Below are 16,642 nucleotides of genomic sequence, written 5' to 3' on the forward strand. Positions count from 1 at the left end.
TACTATGTTGTGCAAAATGCAGCCTCGACCAGGACTTGAACCTGGGTCTCTGACATACTATGCAATTTGCAAGCAATTAAGCTACTGAGCCAGCCCCGGTTTCACCTGACTTTTCACTTCTTGTGTTTTTAACAGTCTGAGGCTGTCTCTCTACACCAATAAAAAACAATGAAAGACAAAGTTGGGCAAAACATTGACTGGCTCGGTAGCTCAGTTGTTAGAAAAATAGAGTGGTGTGCTGGAGACAAAGATTCAAAACCTGGTCAAGCCTGCATTTTTTGCTTAACCCTTAAGTATTCTGGACGTTGATAATCACACAAGTACTATGGGGAGGTATGCCAGAGCCTTGGTTTTGAATTTGAATTGTGAACTACCTGTTTTGTTATTTTTCAATTTCTGGCACATTTCAAGTGACGACATGGTTATAAAAGACTATTGTAAATCAGTTGTCAAGTAATATTGTTTTATGTCTGGGGAATAAAAGATGCAGTAGTAAAATCAATATGTGTAATATCAAGTTACTAACTTTGTGAGACTTTTTTTTAATGGTTGCATTAATTTCGGTGGTAGGGGCCACCATCCGCTTGGGAACTTGTTGCTTCACTGCTGGGCAGGTTTCCAGTTCCTGTCATTTTCTCATGTACCACCAGGAGCGCTGGAGTAGTCAGTTCATCTGCTACACCAGCGCTCCTAGTGTCATGTGGGGAAACAGCAGTGAAGCAACAAAATCCCCAGTGGATAGTGAACCCTGCCACTGAAGCTAATTCAACCATTACAAGTAAGTCTTGTACATAAAGTTAGTAATTTAGTATTGATAATACTGTTTAGTTAATGAAGCATAATTTCGTTTATGCAAAGAGAAAGAAAATCAGTCAAAAATTGTTGCAGTGGCCGATTCATTTTTTTTTAAATTCCAAATTCTTAAAATTTCTACATTTCTATGTTGCCAGAAGAACAGTAGGTCCAAGTAATATGTAATCTTATGCTGAAACTAAAAATGCGTAATGAGCCATTGGAAGGACAACATAAAAAAAAAATAAAAAAAAAATAGGTAACTACTATTGTACATCTTGTCAGACCACTTGCCGAAGACAGAATTTAAAAAATATTTCAACAAAGGCAAGAACTTGTAACCTTGACAGCATGTAGGAGCACCCCAACTGAAAGGTATGGAGAAGAGTCCACTTGTGGTTGAGGGGTGCAAGAAATAATTGAAAGAGAAATTCAGGCCAAGAGACACTTCATAGTAGTTGAAGATTAAATTTATATACACATCATCTTCGTTATTAATCAGTAGACACGTGATATTTAGCCAAACACCATATGAAAGTAATCTCAAATATTTACAGGCTGTGGGCTGTGCATTATACGTGACTGGTTTCGGAGAGTCCATGGCTCGACTAGTGGGGTTGGAAGAAGCAGGAGACGACACAACCACCGCTGTCTGGACGGAACGAGGCATTGCAGCTGCAGCAGTATTGCTGCTTGGTGTAATTAACGTTGCCGGTGTCAAGTGGGTTGTGAAAATCCAATTCCTGTTGCTGCTGGTATTGCTTTTAGCTGGACTAGATTTTGCTGTGGGAAGTTTTGTCCACACTAATCCAGGTAAGTGCCTTGTATATTACCATGTATAAGGGAGAGTCAATTGAAAACCTTATTTTGTTTTCGTTTCTTATCTAGGAGATTTCTAAATGTAGGGTTGCACAAGTTTGCTGCACTTTAGACCTATTGCTGATCTACACTATCTGGCCATTCGTCACCGGACACCCCACCAAAGGCATGTGGAAGCATCATGGTGTGGTCATGCTTCTCCTGGTATGGTCTTGGTCCCCTTGTGTTAGTGCGTGGAAACATGAATGCAGATGCATACCTAACGATCCTGGACAATTCTGCGCTACCGACATTGTGGGCACAATTCGGTAGTGGTCCTTATCTGTTTCAGCACGACAATGCCCCATGTCATACGGCAGGTGTGATCAACACGTGGTTCGAGGATATGGGTGTGCAAAAACTTGATTGGCCCGCCCAAAGTCCTGATCTCAACCTGAATGAGCATCTTTGGGACGAGTTGGAGCGCCGGTTGAGAGCCAGGCCACACCCCCCAAAAAACACTAAAGAGTTGTTCGCCGCTTTGCAAGAGGAATGGAGCAGGATTCCCGTCGAAACCTATCGCAATTTGGTGGACAGTCTTCCTCAGAGGGTTGTGGCTGTACTTGCTGCGAAAGGTGGCCCCACACGATACTGACGGACGCCTGAAACCGGATTAAAGTACTCGTTCCAGGTGTCCGGTGACGAATGGCCAGATAGTGTACATATATTATCAAGTTTGAGTTAGTGCCTGCATACCTCAAGAAGAATATGTCTTTGAGGTCCACGTGAAGTCACTTATGAGCACACTATATGCCCGCGAACTGAGGCCATTGTCGAACTTTCTCCTCCATTTGTAAACTTGCTGGTGTGGTAATCATGCACAGGATCGAACCCAGGTCTCTCGCATGGTAGTCAGATGCCCTAACAACTGAGCTACCATGACTCACTTACTTATTAATTACTATATTATCTTTTAATCACATTTATTCTAAATGTAGATAGTGACAAAGGTTAGGTGATAGAGCAGCCAGTGGCTGAACCTTGCCCACTAAATATATTATTATTACACTCCTCACAAAATGTTTGGAATATTATTATACATGGTAATTCAAAATTAATGGTGCAACTTTACACAGTTATCACGGCATTACTATTTATGATAGAAAATCAGACAAGGCATCAACATGAAGAAAAACTGTGGAAGTTTTACTCACATGACTCACATTACAAAGATTCAACATGGGAACCACGTGTAATGCAATAGTTGTGCACGAGGCAGCAAGTAATTTCCATGGTTTGGAAGACACCAACAATTCACAGTTGTAACTTTGGCAAATTTCGGAAGGGTGAAACATGTGCATTACTACCAAAACACATGTGGAAATGTGTTTGCACCATTGTGAGTGAATCAGTTCTTGATAGCTCCAATACACAATACACTTTGTACTGGTCACTAGCCATTTTGCAACACTGGCGATCCTGGTGGAACAGCGGCAAAAACAGCATAAGCCCACTTAGTGAGAAGAAAACGTCCAGAGTTTTTCTTTATATTAAGTTCTTGTCTGATTTTCTATCTTAACCCTTCGTACACCAAGGTGGGTTAAAAATTGTCCACACTTTGATTCGGATAAGAATTTTTATGGATGTTTCTTTAGTATCATGTTATAACTCAGGTTTTGTGTCAAAAATAATATAAATTTTATTTTCTGTCATTCAATACTTTTAATTTCTAGAAAATAACCCAAAATTTTAAAAAAAGGTTTCGTGGTGGACATAAAGTACCCACCCTTGGTGTAACGTGTTACCATAATGTGCATGTAAAAAAACGAAGACAGGAAGAGGAAGATGTGTTCTTTGTTGCAAAGCAGCCAGATCGAAAAATCTACAGTTGAACAAGTTTGCAAAAACAACAATTGTATGTGGAAAATGTGAAGCCTTTGTTGGTGGAAAGCATAGTGAAAAAAAGTAACGTGTGCCGCTCTTGCAAACGCAAGACTATTGATTCAGAGTAACCAAAAATGACTTTTGGAAAGTAATATAAGACAATAATGTTTACTCTGTAGTTTCCAACAACAAAAATAATTTATGTCTGTAGTACTACATCCTTGCTCTTATAATTCGGGAAATATGTGAATAGAATTTCCATAATGTTAAAATATATTGTAAGAATAACACATAAAAATGGTGATATACTTAATAGAATTTCCATAACGTTAAAATATATTGTAAGAATAACAAATAAAAAAGGTGATATACTTAATACCTGCACTGTTCGTAGCCTTCAGTTGTCTTAGTTTATAGTTACTACAAAATAGATAAGAATATTAAATTTTCTGGGACAGAAAATAATTATTTGTGTGGTGGACATTTTTTAAACCTCCCTTGGTGTGCCGTGTTACGCGTAACCCCTTGGTGTACGTAGGGTTAAATAGTAATATCATAATAACTGTGTAAAGTTGCACCCTTCATTTTGAATTACTCTGTATTAGGCAATAGCTGATAGGCATGGTGGCATATCTCAGCAAAAAGATGAGAGCATCGATCAAGACAGATACTGTGTGTTTTTGCGTTCCAAGGCCTTTGCATTCCAAGGCAGTGTCTATAACCTATTGTCTAACTTAACATTATTCCAAACGTTTTGTGAGGAGTGTATTATTATTATTATAATTATTATTGTTAATAATAATATTATTATCATAGATTATTTCAAAGATGAGAAGTGCATTTTGCAGCCACATTTTGGCAGGAAAGAATTACAAATTATAAGCAAAATATGAAGTAAATTCTTAAAGATAAATTTTGGAATAGATTTGATGATATGATAATTTACTAAGTCTGGATTAACCTGTGCATTTTGCAAAATCTGGGAAGATTGACTATTTCTACAGCAAATGTGAAATGAAAAAATTGCCTTTTTAAAATGAATAAACAATATAATACTACATACCTTTTACATAGATGACAATTATTAATATGCCCATTAGAAAAGAATAGCATTTTTTTTATTTTATGTAATAAGTGTAAAGTTTCCAAATAAAATTTGAGATTTTATTAATCTTGAACCCAAAATTCAGTGTGAAATTTTGATTTTTATTTACCTCAAATAAGTGAATAAATATTTGTGTAATTGAAATTTTGGTGAGGTTGTGGGACTTTATAAAAAGCTATGAGAAGTACTGAGACAGCTTAAGTAAAAATATAGTGATCGTTAAAAAAATGTATGTGGTCTTCTTCCATTGTCAAAGCTGCTTAAATATTTTCACAATTAGTAAATAACCTGATTATTTCTCTCTTGTCATTTAACTAACACTGCACTATATACATATTTATCTATGCTATGCACTTTTAACATATACATTTGTGATGTTGTTTTATCGGTTATGTTACTTATATATTGTTTCCTTCTCTAGTTGTGGGATTTGAAGGTTGGATGACAGGAAACCTGGCCAATAACACTTTTGCAGCTTACAGTGATGGCAACAACTGGTTCACTGTGTTTGGCGTGTTCTTTCCTACCGTTACAGGCATCATGGCTGGCATCAACATGAGTGGTGATCTCAGAAATCCATCCAAGGAAATTCCAAACGGAACTCTTGCTGCAATGGGTGCAGGGTAAGGATCCATTTTCACAATCCATCAGGTTTTCAGCTTGTTGATGAATGAGTTACAATTTTGGGGTGTGTCAACTGATATGGTCATTTTGCCCCCTTCAATGTATACAGAGGAAAAAAAACCCTTATCTAAAATCCTTACCTGAGTGTTAAAAGAGGGGTGTAGAAGTCTCTTGAGAGTGGTTAAAGTGCAAGGCTGTAAAGTAACCTCTACAGGAAACGCAGGCCATATTAGAAAGATAAGGACACATCAAAAAGCTACTCAGAGCCAGTGTTAGAGAGACCTGCTCTTCTTACAAAGCTAAAAACATTAGTTAGAACACTTTCATCATCTATAATAAATTGTTGGGAAGTTTTATCACTGTCTGAGGAAATCAGTACATTCAAGAAAGTGATTTCGATGTGACTGGGCACTTCAGCACTGACAGATAAGGTCACGATCAGTCGAAGGATAATCTGCAACAGTGAAATTGTTCTCTATTTATTTTTATTTTCCAGATGCAAAATAATGTAATACAGTTATTTTAAGTATTTTTTTTATTCTCCCTGCGACATTTTGTCCTGGTTTGCCAATACTTGTACAACCTTACATAACTATTCACTCTACACTTCTAAGAACACAAACTATACATTCCTTAGAAGTGTAGAGTGACTAGTCATGCAAGGTTGTGTGCTATGTGCAGGGACGTAGCTAGATTGATCAGTTTTTTTTGGGGGGGAGGCTCCCCGATGGCGCAGTGGTAGCGTCGTCATCTTGTAATCAAGGGGTCCCGAGTTAAATACTCGGTGAAGGCACATAGTGGTTCGGATCCCACTTTAAACTGTAGGTCCAGTCCCGATTAGCCTTACTGTGCATAAAGTGGACTTAAAACACCAAATCAACCAACCAACCAGTTTTGGGTGGCCAAAACACAAGAATGACTCCTTTCAAACCTTATGAAATGAAAAGTTAAGAACCTATTTATATATCTACCATGGTGTACATGTATGTGTGTATACATATGTATGTCTACTGTCATGTTGGAAATGAATATTATTTTGTCCTGTTCTGTGGGCCCCCAACAATGGGAATTTTCTTGGTTTGGTAGAAATGACTGCAAAATTTCATATAGTTTAACAGGAATATCTGAGATGGACAAATCCACTACCATATTAATATATAATAATAATATAATAATAATAATAATAATAATAATAATCCGTAGCTCGACAGCCCTGGAAGGCCCATGGCCTATCTCCCGACTACCAGTCTCCCTCCCACAATCTTACCCAGAGGTGTGAAGATCATCAAGCGGTAATGGGGTGACGTGGGGTCAGCACGTTGAACCCCCAGCTGTTGTAGGAGATTTACGAGACCAGATTACGCTACTCACTCGTAGCTCCCCAATTTCCTCACGATGGTGGGTTGCCACCAGCCCTATACACAGGCCAAAAATTCCCAGAGACTGAACCCAGGATCGAACATATGTCGTCCCGCAGCCGCCATCCAAAGCAAAGTGCCTTGACCGCACGGCCACAGAATAGAACCCAAAACTTTAATTGGGAATCTAAATGCAAAATGAACTCATTAACTTATTGGCATCCATTCTTAAAATATCCATGTATTTTCTCTGTTACATTAGATTTGTAAATTTGTTCAAAGAAAATTGAGAAGTAGAGGAATAAATTCTTGGATATTGGTACATCCATTGGAAAACATCTTATGTGAGTTTAGATATAACAGAGTACAGGAATCAAGACTATGATAATGGCATGAATATGAAATGGGTTCAAGCTAGGCATACCTGCATCGAATCCCACACCCTTTATTGCAAGGTGACTGTGTTAGCTACTATCCCACCACTTGGAGAATGTTGATGTTGGAGAAGACATTTTATGCATGCATCTAATTTCTTAATATCAAACTTATTTTTCTGTGCAAAACTGAATATATGATGGCACAGGATGCAATAGGATTCCCACACACTCAAAATGATATCACTCTCGTATTTGGTATGAGAGTCAGTGGCGTACGCAAGGGGGGGTTACCGGGTTTAACCCCCCCCCCTTGAGCTTTTGAAATATTATGGAAAATGTTGTAGAAAAATTAAAAATTGCTAATTTATCACAGTCAAAGATCTGCGACAGTTATAATAATAATAATAATAATATTTTGAATTATTATTCCAATGCAGCATGGAGAAAAACAACATTCCAAACACAATCTAAGCGGCCACAAAGTTCAATTTTGCAATTTTTTTGCAAAAAGTCGCGCAGTGACTCTCGCGAGAATTGTGAAAATTCCTTGCTTCGTCGCAGTTTGCCGGCCTTATTGGGAAAACGTTCTTCCCGGTACTGATTTCACATCCCCTTGTGAACTCTCAAGTGATGCTGAGTCTACATCCACATCATTATTTAATGTTGAAGAAGTGCTTTGTGAATCACCTAGAAGTGATGAATGTGTTGGAATGTCTATAAACTTACTTTTGAACGAAAACATAGACTCGGTGGAATTTGGCAACATGTATTTTCGCGCCTCATCATCATCCTGGGTGAGTTCCATAGGTAAAGGTATTGTAAATTTCCCCGTGCATATAGCACCGTGCCATGAAGGCACATGTAGTGGTGTGCTGGGGCCCACACATTCTCGATCTAGGCCATTGTGCAGGTGATGTGATCAGCACCATGCTCTGGCAGCCTTTACCCCCCAGGCTGGGTGCGGAGACAAGGCTGGATAAATTCCAACCAATTCCTAGAATCGAACCTGGATCTCCCACGAGGTTGTCAGACTAGACCACCGCGGACCCTTGAATGAGTTTCATATTTTGATTATTTCAATGAATTTAATATATTTGCTTGTTTTTATAGATTTTCTTCACACTTAGAATGTCTCACCTATCATATACAAATAACAGTTGACTAGACAATTATTTCGTAACAAAGAAACAAAAAAAAAAATGTAATTTTGTTCTATTGCTATCATAAATATATTTATCAAGATCTCTACTACTTAATAATGGTAGTGATATAAGTAGTAACAGCAGCTGCATTAGTAGTATAGGTAAAAGGTAAAGTGTCCCCCTGTGCTTAGCACAGGTGTAAATTTACACTTTCTTGATCCGGTCGTGAGTGGGGGTGATGTGATCAGCATCAAGCCCCTGACCGCCTTTACCCCCCAGGGTTTCCCCCAGGTACCCATGTCATTTGACGCTGGGTGGGCGCCGGGGCCGCTTCCAACGTTAGAAAAGTTCCCAGATTTGAACCGGCCGGGGATCGAACCCGGGACCTTTAGCATAGTAGTCAGACGCGTTACCAACTGAGCCACCGCGGCCACTATTATTAGTAGCAATTAAACGAATTAATTAATTGTAATAATTATTCATTAATTATTATTAATTAATTAAAGTATAATAAAACAATGGTAATGTGAATTTGTAGAAAGTTTTCGACATAACCCCCTCCTTGATGAAATCCTGCGTACGCTACTGATGAGAGTTGCTACAAAATTTTGGTGCTGACCAAACATTGTGAAAACAACTGGGGAGCTACTTGAAAGCAATATGGAAAATTCCGCTCTTGAAACCAGATGAAAACACGTCACCGAATGCAAAACACTTCGCGGGTCTCTTAAAGGGTTGTTTCGTCTCAGAGTTTAATCCTCATAGCGGACCTAAACATTGTTTTTTATGCACCGTACTATGTTGCTTCCTACTTTTACAGTTAGTTTTTCTTCCAGAGGATTCCACTCCCAACATGTGATCATAACGTGCTACAAAATCAGAGCTATGATCAGAGGTTCCAGGTTCAGATCCTGGTCAGGGATGTGTGTATCATGTCTGATAAGCAAATAACAGAAAATGCTTGAAAAGTAATTGTCTTCTCCATAGCTCAGCTGGCCACATTTACAGATGGCAATGAAGAAAAATTACTGAAAGATATCCAGAATTTTGAAATGTAATATTCCTAGACCGTGCAGACTACTGTAAAAATTTTACTACATACATAGTTTTCTTCCTTAAATGAAACACAAATTATTCTTCATTAGATGCAAGATCAACTCGGACTCTTGTGTGGAAGTCAGACAATGTCTTGGACATTTGATCGATCAGTCGATCCTGATCCAATGTTTCCAAAGGAAGACAATCTGGCAGCTTCACATGCAACATCTGACTCGCGATGTACGAAAACAAGGTCACAAACACTCCGTGATTCTACCTTCTGACATTTACATAAACCAACCACACATAAGCCAACCACCACTCGGACCAAACCCTACTTCAAACTAGCTGACAGTCACCAATTGTCCACCAAATCAACAGATTAGGGTGAACTGACTGCTTTGATGTTTCTCCGAATTTTCAGGGAGTGGCATTTCCCTCCTTTGCAGGTCATCGAACTGAGAGATCATTCATCCCTATACCGGAAAAGGGACAAAGAGTAGAATTCTGTTTCTTGCTATTTGAAAAGCATGGGGATATCTTTCCTGAACCATAAAATAAATAACCCAGAAAGTCCTAGCTGCCTGCAGTTAAATCTTTCTGTTTGTGTCTGTTTCGGCAGCCAAGGTGTCAGTGCAGCGCCGGATGAAGGAAAGATGTTCCAAACAGAAAGTGCAGGTTTGGATCTGGTGTGCAAAAAGGGAAAGTGCATTTTCAAAAGGTCTCCAACTTCCCTGAACCAGAAAAACGTTAACCGCATCTCCTACCAATACATTTGTTTGTATTCAACAAGCAAGATGGAGGAATATAAGAAAGAAATGCCTTGCTCGGGATATGTGCCACCACTGAAAATTCAAGAACAGTGTTTCAAACCACAAGCTAAATTTACTGAAAAACTTTTTTGCAATATTTGTCATCATGGACATTTGCAAGGGCAGTGCCCCCCTGGCCCCCATCTAACAACGTCCTTTGTGTGTGTGGTTATCTTGGCTTCAGAAAGTTTTGAAAACCCAGGATAAAATGTCAGAGGAAAAATAATAACCACTTGAAATAAAAATATTTTACGAGATTACTGGAATAGGTGGGTTTCATGTGGCATCAGGATGCACACAGCAAATTTTACCACAATGCAACTGTTTGTGACATAGGTGAAACACATCTATAGGGAAACTGCACTGATATTTTACACAATATTCAAGTCAGTGCAAATTTATAGCTTACTATTTCTATAGTACTGATCACAGTTCTTGTAAATGCAACCATATTATTAATACACTCCTCACAAAAAGTTTGCAATATTGTTAAGTTAGACAATAGGTGAGGGCTCACATGTAGCCAAGCGGGCAGCACTCTTGCCTTTGGTGCGAGTGGTCCCAGGTTCAATTCCCGATGGGTGCCCCCAAAATTTCTGCTTTCACCCAGCATCGTGAGAACAATTTTGAAGCTACTTCAAGAAGTAGCCTGCTTCGGTCATGAAAGCCAGAAAAACAGCGACGATGGGATCCAATGCACTGACCATGCATCACCCAATGAAAACCGCTCTAGCAGGTCCTGGCCCTTCGAGGCCTGTTGCACCACAGAGTTTAGTAGTTTAGTTGTTTAGTTTTTAGACAATAGGTGATAGACATGGCCGTTAAATACAACAACACCAGGTATCTGTCTAGTGGACGATCTCATATTTGAGGAGTGTATTATTGTTGTATATATTTTATTTTTTTGTGTATTAATAGAAACCTACTTCAGTTCTGTTGCTGGAGGGGGGAAGGGTTTTTTAGAATGACCTCAGCTTTTAGTTTTTTCAGTTTACTATTTGTGCCTTTTTGTGTTTCAATTTCATGATAATTTCAACTACATTTTTCATTTAATTTTATAGAACTTTCCTCTATCTTCTGTTTGTCCTCGTCCTGGGCTCTACATGCACCCGAACAGCATTGCGAGAAGACTTCATGATATCAGCTAAAGTTGCAGCTTTAGGTAAGCTATTGGGAAATTGAATTTACTATAACATACCCTACTAAAAAGAAACACCTACTGTTTTCAGTAGCTGAACTGGACTGCTAATGTTTTCTACTGTTTTTGGTAGTCCAACTGTGTCTACTGTCTTATGTAACTAAACTGTACTGTCAATGTTTTCATTAACATAATTGTACAATTAATTTTTTTTTATTGTGTTCAGTATATTGCTACATGGAAACAGTGCTATTATCAACTGTCAATGTTTTCATTAACATAATTGTACAATTATTTTTTTTTATTGTGTTCAGTATATTGCTACATGGAAACAGTGCTATTATCAATAATGTGAAATTCCTTAGCTTCAAAACTGAAAATGCAATAGAAAAATCACATAAAATTACTAAAATATTTGCATGTTCAATTTGCAACTTAGGAATACTTTCACACAACAAGAAAATCAAATATAGTGAACACGTTTTTAAGTGTGTAGCTTCATTGTGGTAATGCACCTGTACAGAATTGAAAAGCATACTGTTTTGGACATAAATTGACATATTGTTCTCCCTATATTCACACGAAAACAGCAAAAGATTAGTTTAAACAAAGACCTGACCCTCGATGCTTGAAAAACCAAAACAAGGAAACACGGTTGACTATGTTGGTCCAAAGATGGCTCCTTTCTGCAATTGCATTACACAGATATAATAATAACTATGGAAATTCCATGTTGAAAAAAATCAACTGACGATCATGTATTCAAACTACTAGCTGTAGCTGTACAGTAGATCTACAATAGGATTTCAGTACATTTCATAGCACACAGTTGAAGACATTTCGTCCATTGAGAATGCAAATGTTCTATCTCCAAATTGTAAACAAATCGAGATATATATATATATTGGCTATGGTCTATTTAGGATGCAATTGTTTCATGTCTGCAATTGTCTGATGCCTACATACAGCCAATATTGATATACCGAGAGTTTTTTGGTGCATGTGCAAATTTGGAAACAGCCATGAGGGTGCAAATTTCAACAGCCAATGAAACCTTACGACAATTTCCTCAACCAACTACAAGCGCCATCTGAGTGTGAGATAAACCACTTACATTCTAACCTCAGTCACTTGTGGGAGATACTTAACAATGGTGGTGGTCTTTGGTTCTTACTTTTGTGGTTAACAGACAAAAATTTAGAATAATAGTGGAATCGAACTAGTTCATTGATTTCCCAAAATATGAATTATTTGTTTTACTTTGCTACCGAATGACAAATTGAAATTGTTTCATCTCCATCTCGTTTCCAGAATGCAGTGTTATATCTGGGAGATAGAACATTGGCACTCTCAAATCAAAACTAGTGTTGCGTGAAATTGTGCTATCTGAAATTACAATAATTAATTACAGCACAAATACCTAACCAAACAACTATTTATTTTAAGAAAGGCTCCAATATATCAGCCTTTGTAATGATACAAACTTTCAGCATAATGGTGACAAAGATTCAATAAGTATATCATGTCCAACTTTCAAGGGCTCTCCTGAAAGAAAAATTGGACTGTATTTGTCTACTGTAAACAGTAGAAATTTCCAGTAGGGTAGCCAGTGCCTTTGGTTGCCAAGCCAGACGATCTTACCACTGACAGCATCACATATCAATTTTGGCATCAACATTGCCAAATTGCATGGTTCTGATCATACATATACAGTAATTTTATGTTCTGTGTGAACATATGGTCCAAATTTTGAACTGTATGCTGAAAGCTCTGGACAAATATTAGTTGTCAAAGTTTGTTTTTAAATCTACTTATGTATGAATAGACCAATCAGGACTGGACCTACAGTTTAAAGTGGAATCTGAACCACTATGTACCTCACCAGGGAATGTATGCAGAACCTCTTGATTACTATGTGACAGACACAGTTAGGGCTAAAAACATATTGAAAAGAATTAGTAAATAATATTACAATATTGAACTGCAATTTAAAAAGTTCTGACTTTCGTAGCTTGGCTAAGCATCAGAAATTCCTGATAACTTCAAAAATGTCAACAATGCTGTTCTTTCAAAAAAAAAAATTAATACAGGTAAGGCTAAGAAACAATTGCTGCCATGTGTGTGTAAAATATATGCAAAATGCATGTGTATGGTCCAGGAAACATAAATGCCACCCATTTGGCATGGGTGTACGGTTTTGAGGTGTTGGAGAGTTGGCAACACTTGTTTGGCATCATGGTATGTTCCTTTGTGAGTGTTCCTTCATAATTTTCATCTAACCATCATTCATTTTTATCATCTTAATGAGCCTAAACAGGCAGAAAAGTGACATAATAAATATTAACACAATCACACCTCCATTTTTCATAGACCTATCAAGATGCCAAAATGGCTTACCATTGCAGAAGATGACAAAATACAGGTTAGGTTTCATTTAAGTGTTTGTGTCCTTAAATCCACAACCAAAGAGTTCTATCCAATGCATTCTGGTAACTGATTCATTAGTCTAACTCCAGCTATGAAAAAGAGATTATGGTCTTTAATTTTTTACATTAGTAAGAACTTTGGTTTGAAGGTCACTAGAAAAACATACATTATGTAGTGTTTTGAAATACAGGGTAATTATAAATGATTCATTGGGTTTTAAAGTGAAATATTTCCAATACTATATATATGAAGGGCTCGGGTGTAAAACATGGTAAGTGACATTTTGGTCATTTTGGAGTTACATTGTGCATCGTGTAGTCCATCGCAAGTAGAGTCAAATTGTACTTGAAGTGTTTCGTTTTGCCAACAGATGACAGAGCTAGACATGTTGAAAGTTATGGTATCTACCAGTTGTTTCATGTAAACTATGGTAAGTACCAAAGATGGCGGCGAAAGGGCTGTTACTGAATTGTAATGTGTCTCAAAGTTTCTCTGAGTATTGAGGCAACAGCAAAGATGGGAACGAATTAGAAAGTGTATATGATTCCCATAATGACCCGGAATATGTACCACTGACTAAGAATGAGGAGAACGAAGAGGTTGGCAATCAAAAATGTGACTAAAACTATGCATGGCCACGTACATTCTATTTCATGAAAAAAATCGTTTCTCTTTCGAAATTTTTTTCGTACTTCCACTTTTCATTTTCGAAAAAATGATTTTTAGATTTTCAATTTTTCGAAGGAAAAAAAAAAAAAAGAGGTCATCGCTATTTTATGTATAAATTCCTTATTGAATCACAAAAATCTAATTTTGCCATTGTATGCAATTTGGATAGTCTACGTAACACAGCTTTGTATAAAGAGAGGCTTGTGAATTGAATTCTGCTTGGCATGCTGAGGTAATAAATAAAGCCTCTGTGTGTGTGAAGTAGATATGTGAAGCTGAAAAACTGCTCATATATAAACATTTTTTTTACGAATATTGATCTCCATATAAATATAAGGAAGTTATTTTTAATCACAAGCATTCAGAACTTATTTTTTAAATACTAGCATAATAAAACTATGAAATCTACTTTTCTAACGGTGTTCATTTCAGTCATAGACATAGGAAAGCAAAAACTTGTTACAAGTAGCTCAGGCTATTGTTTATTGAATAAAATTGTTATTATTAAAGGCTTTCATTTTTGTGTTACGAATTGTTATGATTTCTATATAAAGTCTAATGTCAAAATATTATTATTGAACTGACATCACAAATTAGCTTGAATAAAGTGGTATCTGATCACTCATTTTGATAATATCGTTGCATGTAAAGCATGGTAACTACAACAGTTCCTTGAACAACCCTCAAACAAATCAAATGTAGCACCACAGAAAAAAATAATTCGGATGAAATATCATGTTTGTATGATATTAAACATTCAAGTGAATCATATTTGCCATAAATAATTTAGAAATTTATTTTAATTTGTAAACCAGATTTTCTTGAAACATCAACTTTCAATATCTCGAAACCTGCACACCCGAGCCCTTCATATAATATATGTGTGCTAATCATGAAATGAAAGAACACATTTGAATGTTTAATTTCTCATATTTGTAAGCTTTGTGCCTGCTGACAGATGGCAGCACAAACCTAGTTTCCAAAATGTCGTCTATGCACTAGAAAGCCACATTGAACATTTGTGAAAGTTTGTCTGAAACTTGGACAGTTTTTGTTTATTTTCATGTATCATTCTTTATTGTATGAGTTATATATTTTTTAATGCAGCCCTTTCAAACCCGATGAATCATTTATAATTACCCTGTACTATTTTCCCTCTCACTCTCTACTGTATTGCTCATCATGAGAAACATACTTGGTTTCTTTCTACATACTTAGAAATTCACTATTAACATGTTTGTGTAACAAAAAGTAATTAACAAATTACAAATGTCAAGTAAGTATTTATTATATAGTAAAGCTTCCTCCCATATCTTGTGCAAGATTTTATGTTATTTGTCAGGTTTGCTATTTTCTATTTTTGTGCTTTTTGCGTCATTTCTATTTTGTTTTCATTTTCACTATTTTTCATTTCACTCATTGGTGCTAGATTTAATGTGTGTGTAGGACACTATAAATATACATTTGTCTATAATGTATTTTCTCCAAACAGGTGTGCTACTATTGGCTGGTTTGTATGTTTCATCAATGTCCAGCTGTCTTGCAGCAATGTATGGCACTCCACGGGTTCTGCAGTCTATAGCAAATGAAAACGTTATACCTGGCATCCAGTGCTTAGGAAAGGGGGTAAGTAAAATGCATTGTTTTTAACAATTACTACAAAATAATAGAGTAAATCTTACTTTGAAATTGCTTTAACCCCTTCCCTGCGGCGACGTTGAAGGAAAATTCAACCAAGAAAAATCATCTATATATAGGTGCAAGTGCGAATTCGTGTTATCGTAAATAATGCAAAAACTAACTATAAAACGTCTTGCCGCAAAATGAATCTCAGGAAAATATGTAGGCTCTGCTGCAAATAAACATTCCATATTAGGTAAGGTCATTGGTAAGGTTCCCCACTACATGCAGCACCATGCCTTGAAGGCACATTTAGGGGATGTGTGGGGTAAGGCGCCACACCCCCACTACATATTCTTGATCTCGACCATTTTGGAAGTGATGTGATCAGCACCATGCTCTGGCTGCCTTTACCCTCCAGGGTAGTCCCCAAGTACTCATTGATTTGAAGCTGGGTGAGCCCCAGAGCAGCTTTATGCAGGCACTAGAGAACAGCCACCCCACAAATCGAACCGAACCTCCCGCATGGCAGTCAGACACCCTACCAAGTAGACCACTGCGGTTCTATTTCCATATTACGAAAACAATATTTTTCAGGAACTGACAAAGCATCAACAATGGATTTTTTGATAGCGAGTAGCCTACATAGAGTAATAATAGCATGAAAATGTGGTGTCTATAAAGATGACTTGCTTCAATACAAGAACCGTTAATTGTATCGACACACCGCAAAAAAAGGCCCAATTTTAGAGTGTCTATATATATATATAGCTCTGCCGCAGTTAATCATTTAATGGACTAATTCTCCTGCAAAATTTCATTCCAGTTTCCTGGCTAACACTACCAAGATAAATTGTT

At 37.2% G+C, this 16,642-nt stretch overlaps 1 protein-coding gene across 1 annotated transcript in view; it reads left to right on the forward strand.

Moving 5' to 3' along the window:
- The window catches only part of LOC145977833 (solute carrier family 12 member 8), a 150,597-nt gene that overhangs the window by 105,119 nt on the left and 28,836 nt on the right, over positions 1-16,642 (forward strand). The window contains exons 5-8 of the mRNA XM_083110151.1: positions 1,350-1,605; positions 5,001-5,202; positions 10,992-11,092; positions 15,657-15,790. Of these exons, the coding sequence (XP_082966277.1) occupies positions 1,350-1,605; positions 5,001-5,202; positions 10,992-11,092; positions 15,657-15,790 (693 nt within the window). The remainder of the gene's footprint in view (positions 1-1,349; positions 1,606-5,000; positions 5,203-10,991; positions 11,093-15,656; positions 15,791-16,642) is intronic.

The sequence above is a fragment of the Lepisma saccharinum genome, chromosome 23, assembly GCF_977018435.1.
Source record: "Lepisma saccharinum chromosome 23, izLepSacc3.1, whole genome shotgun sequence".
NCBI lineage: Eukaryota > Metazoa > Arthropoda > Insecta > Zygentoma > Lepismatidae > Lepisma > Lepisma saccharinum.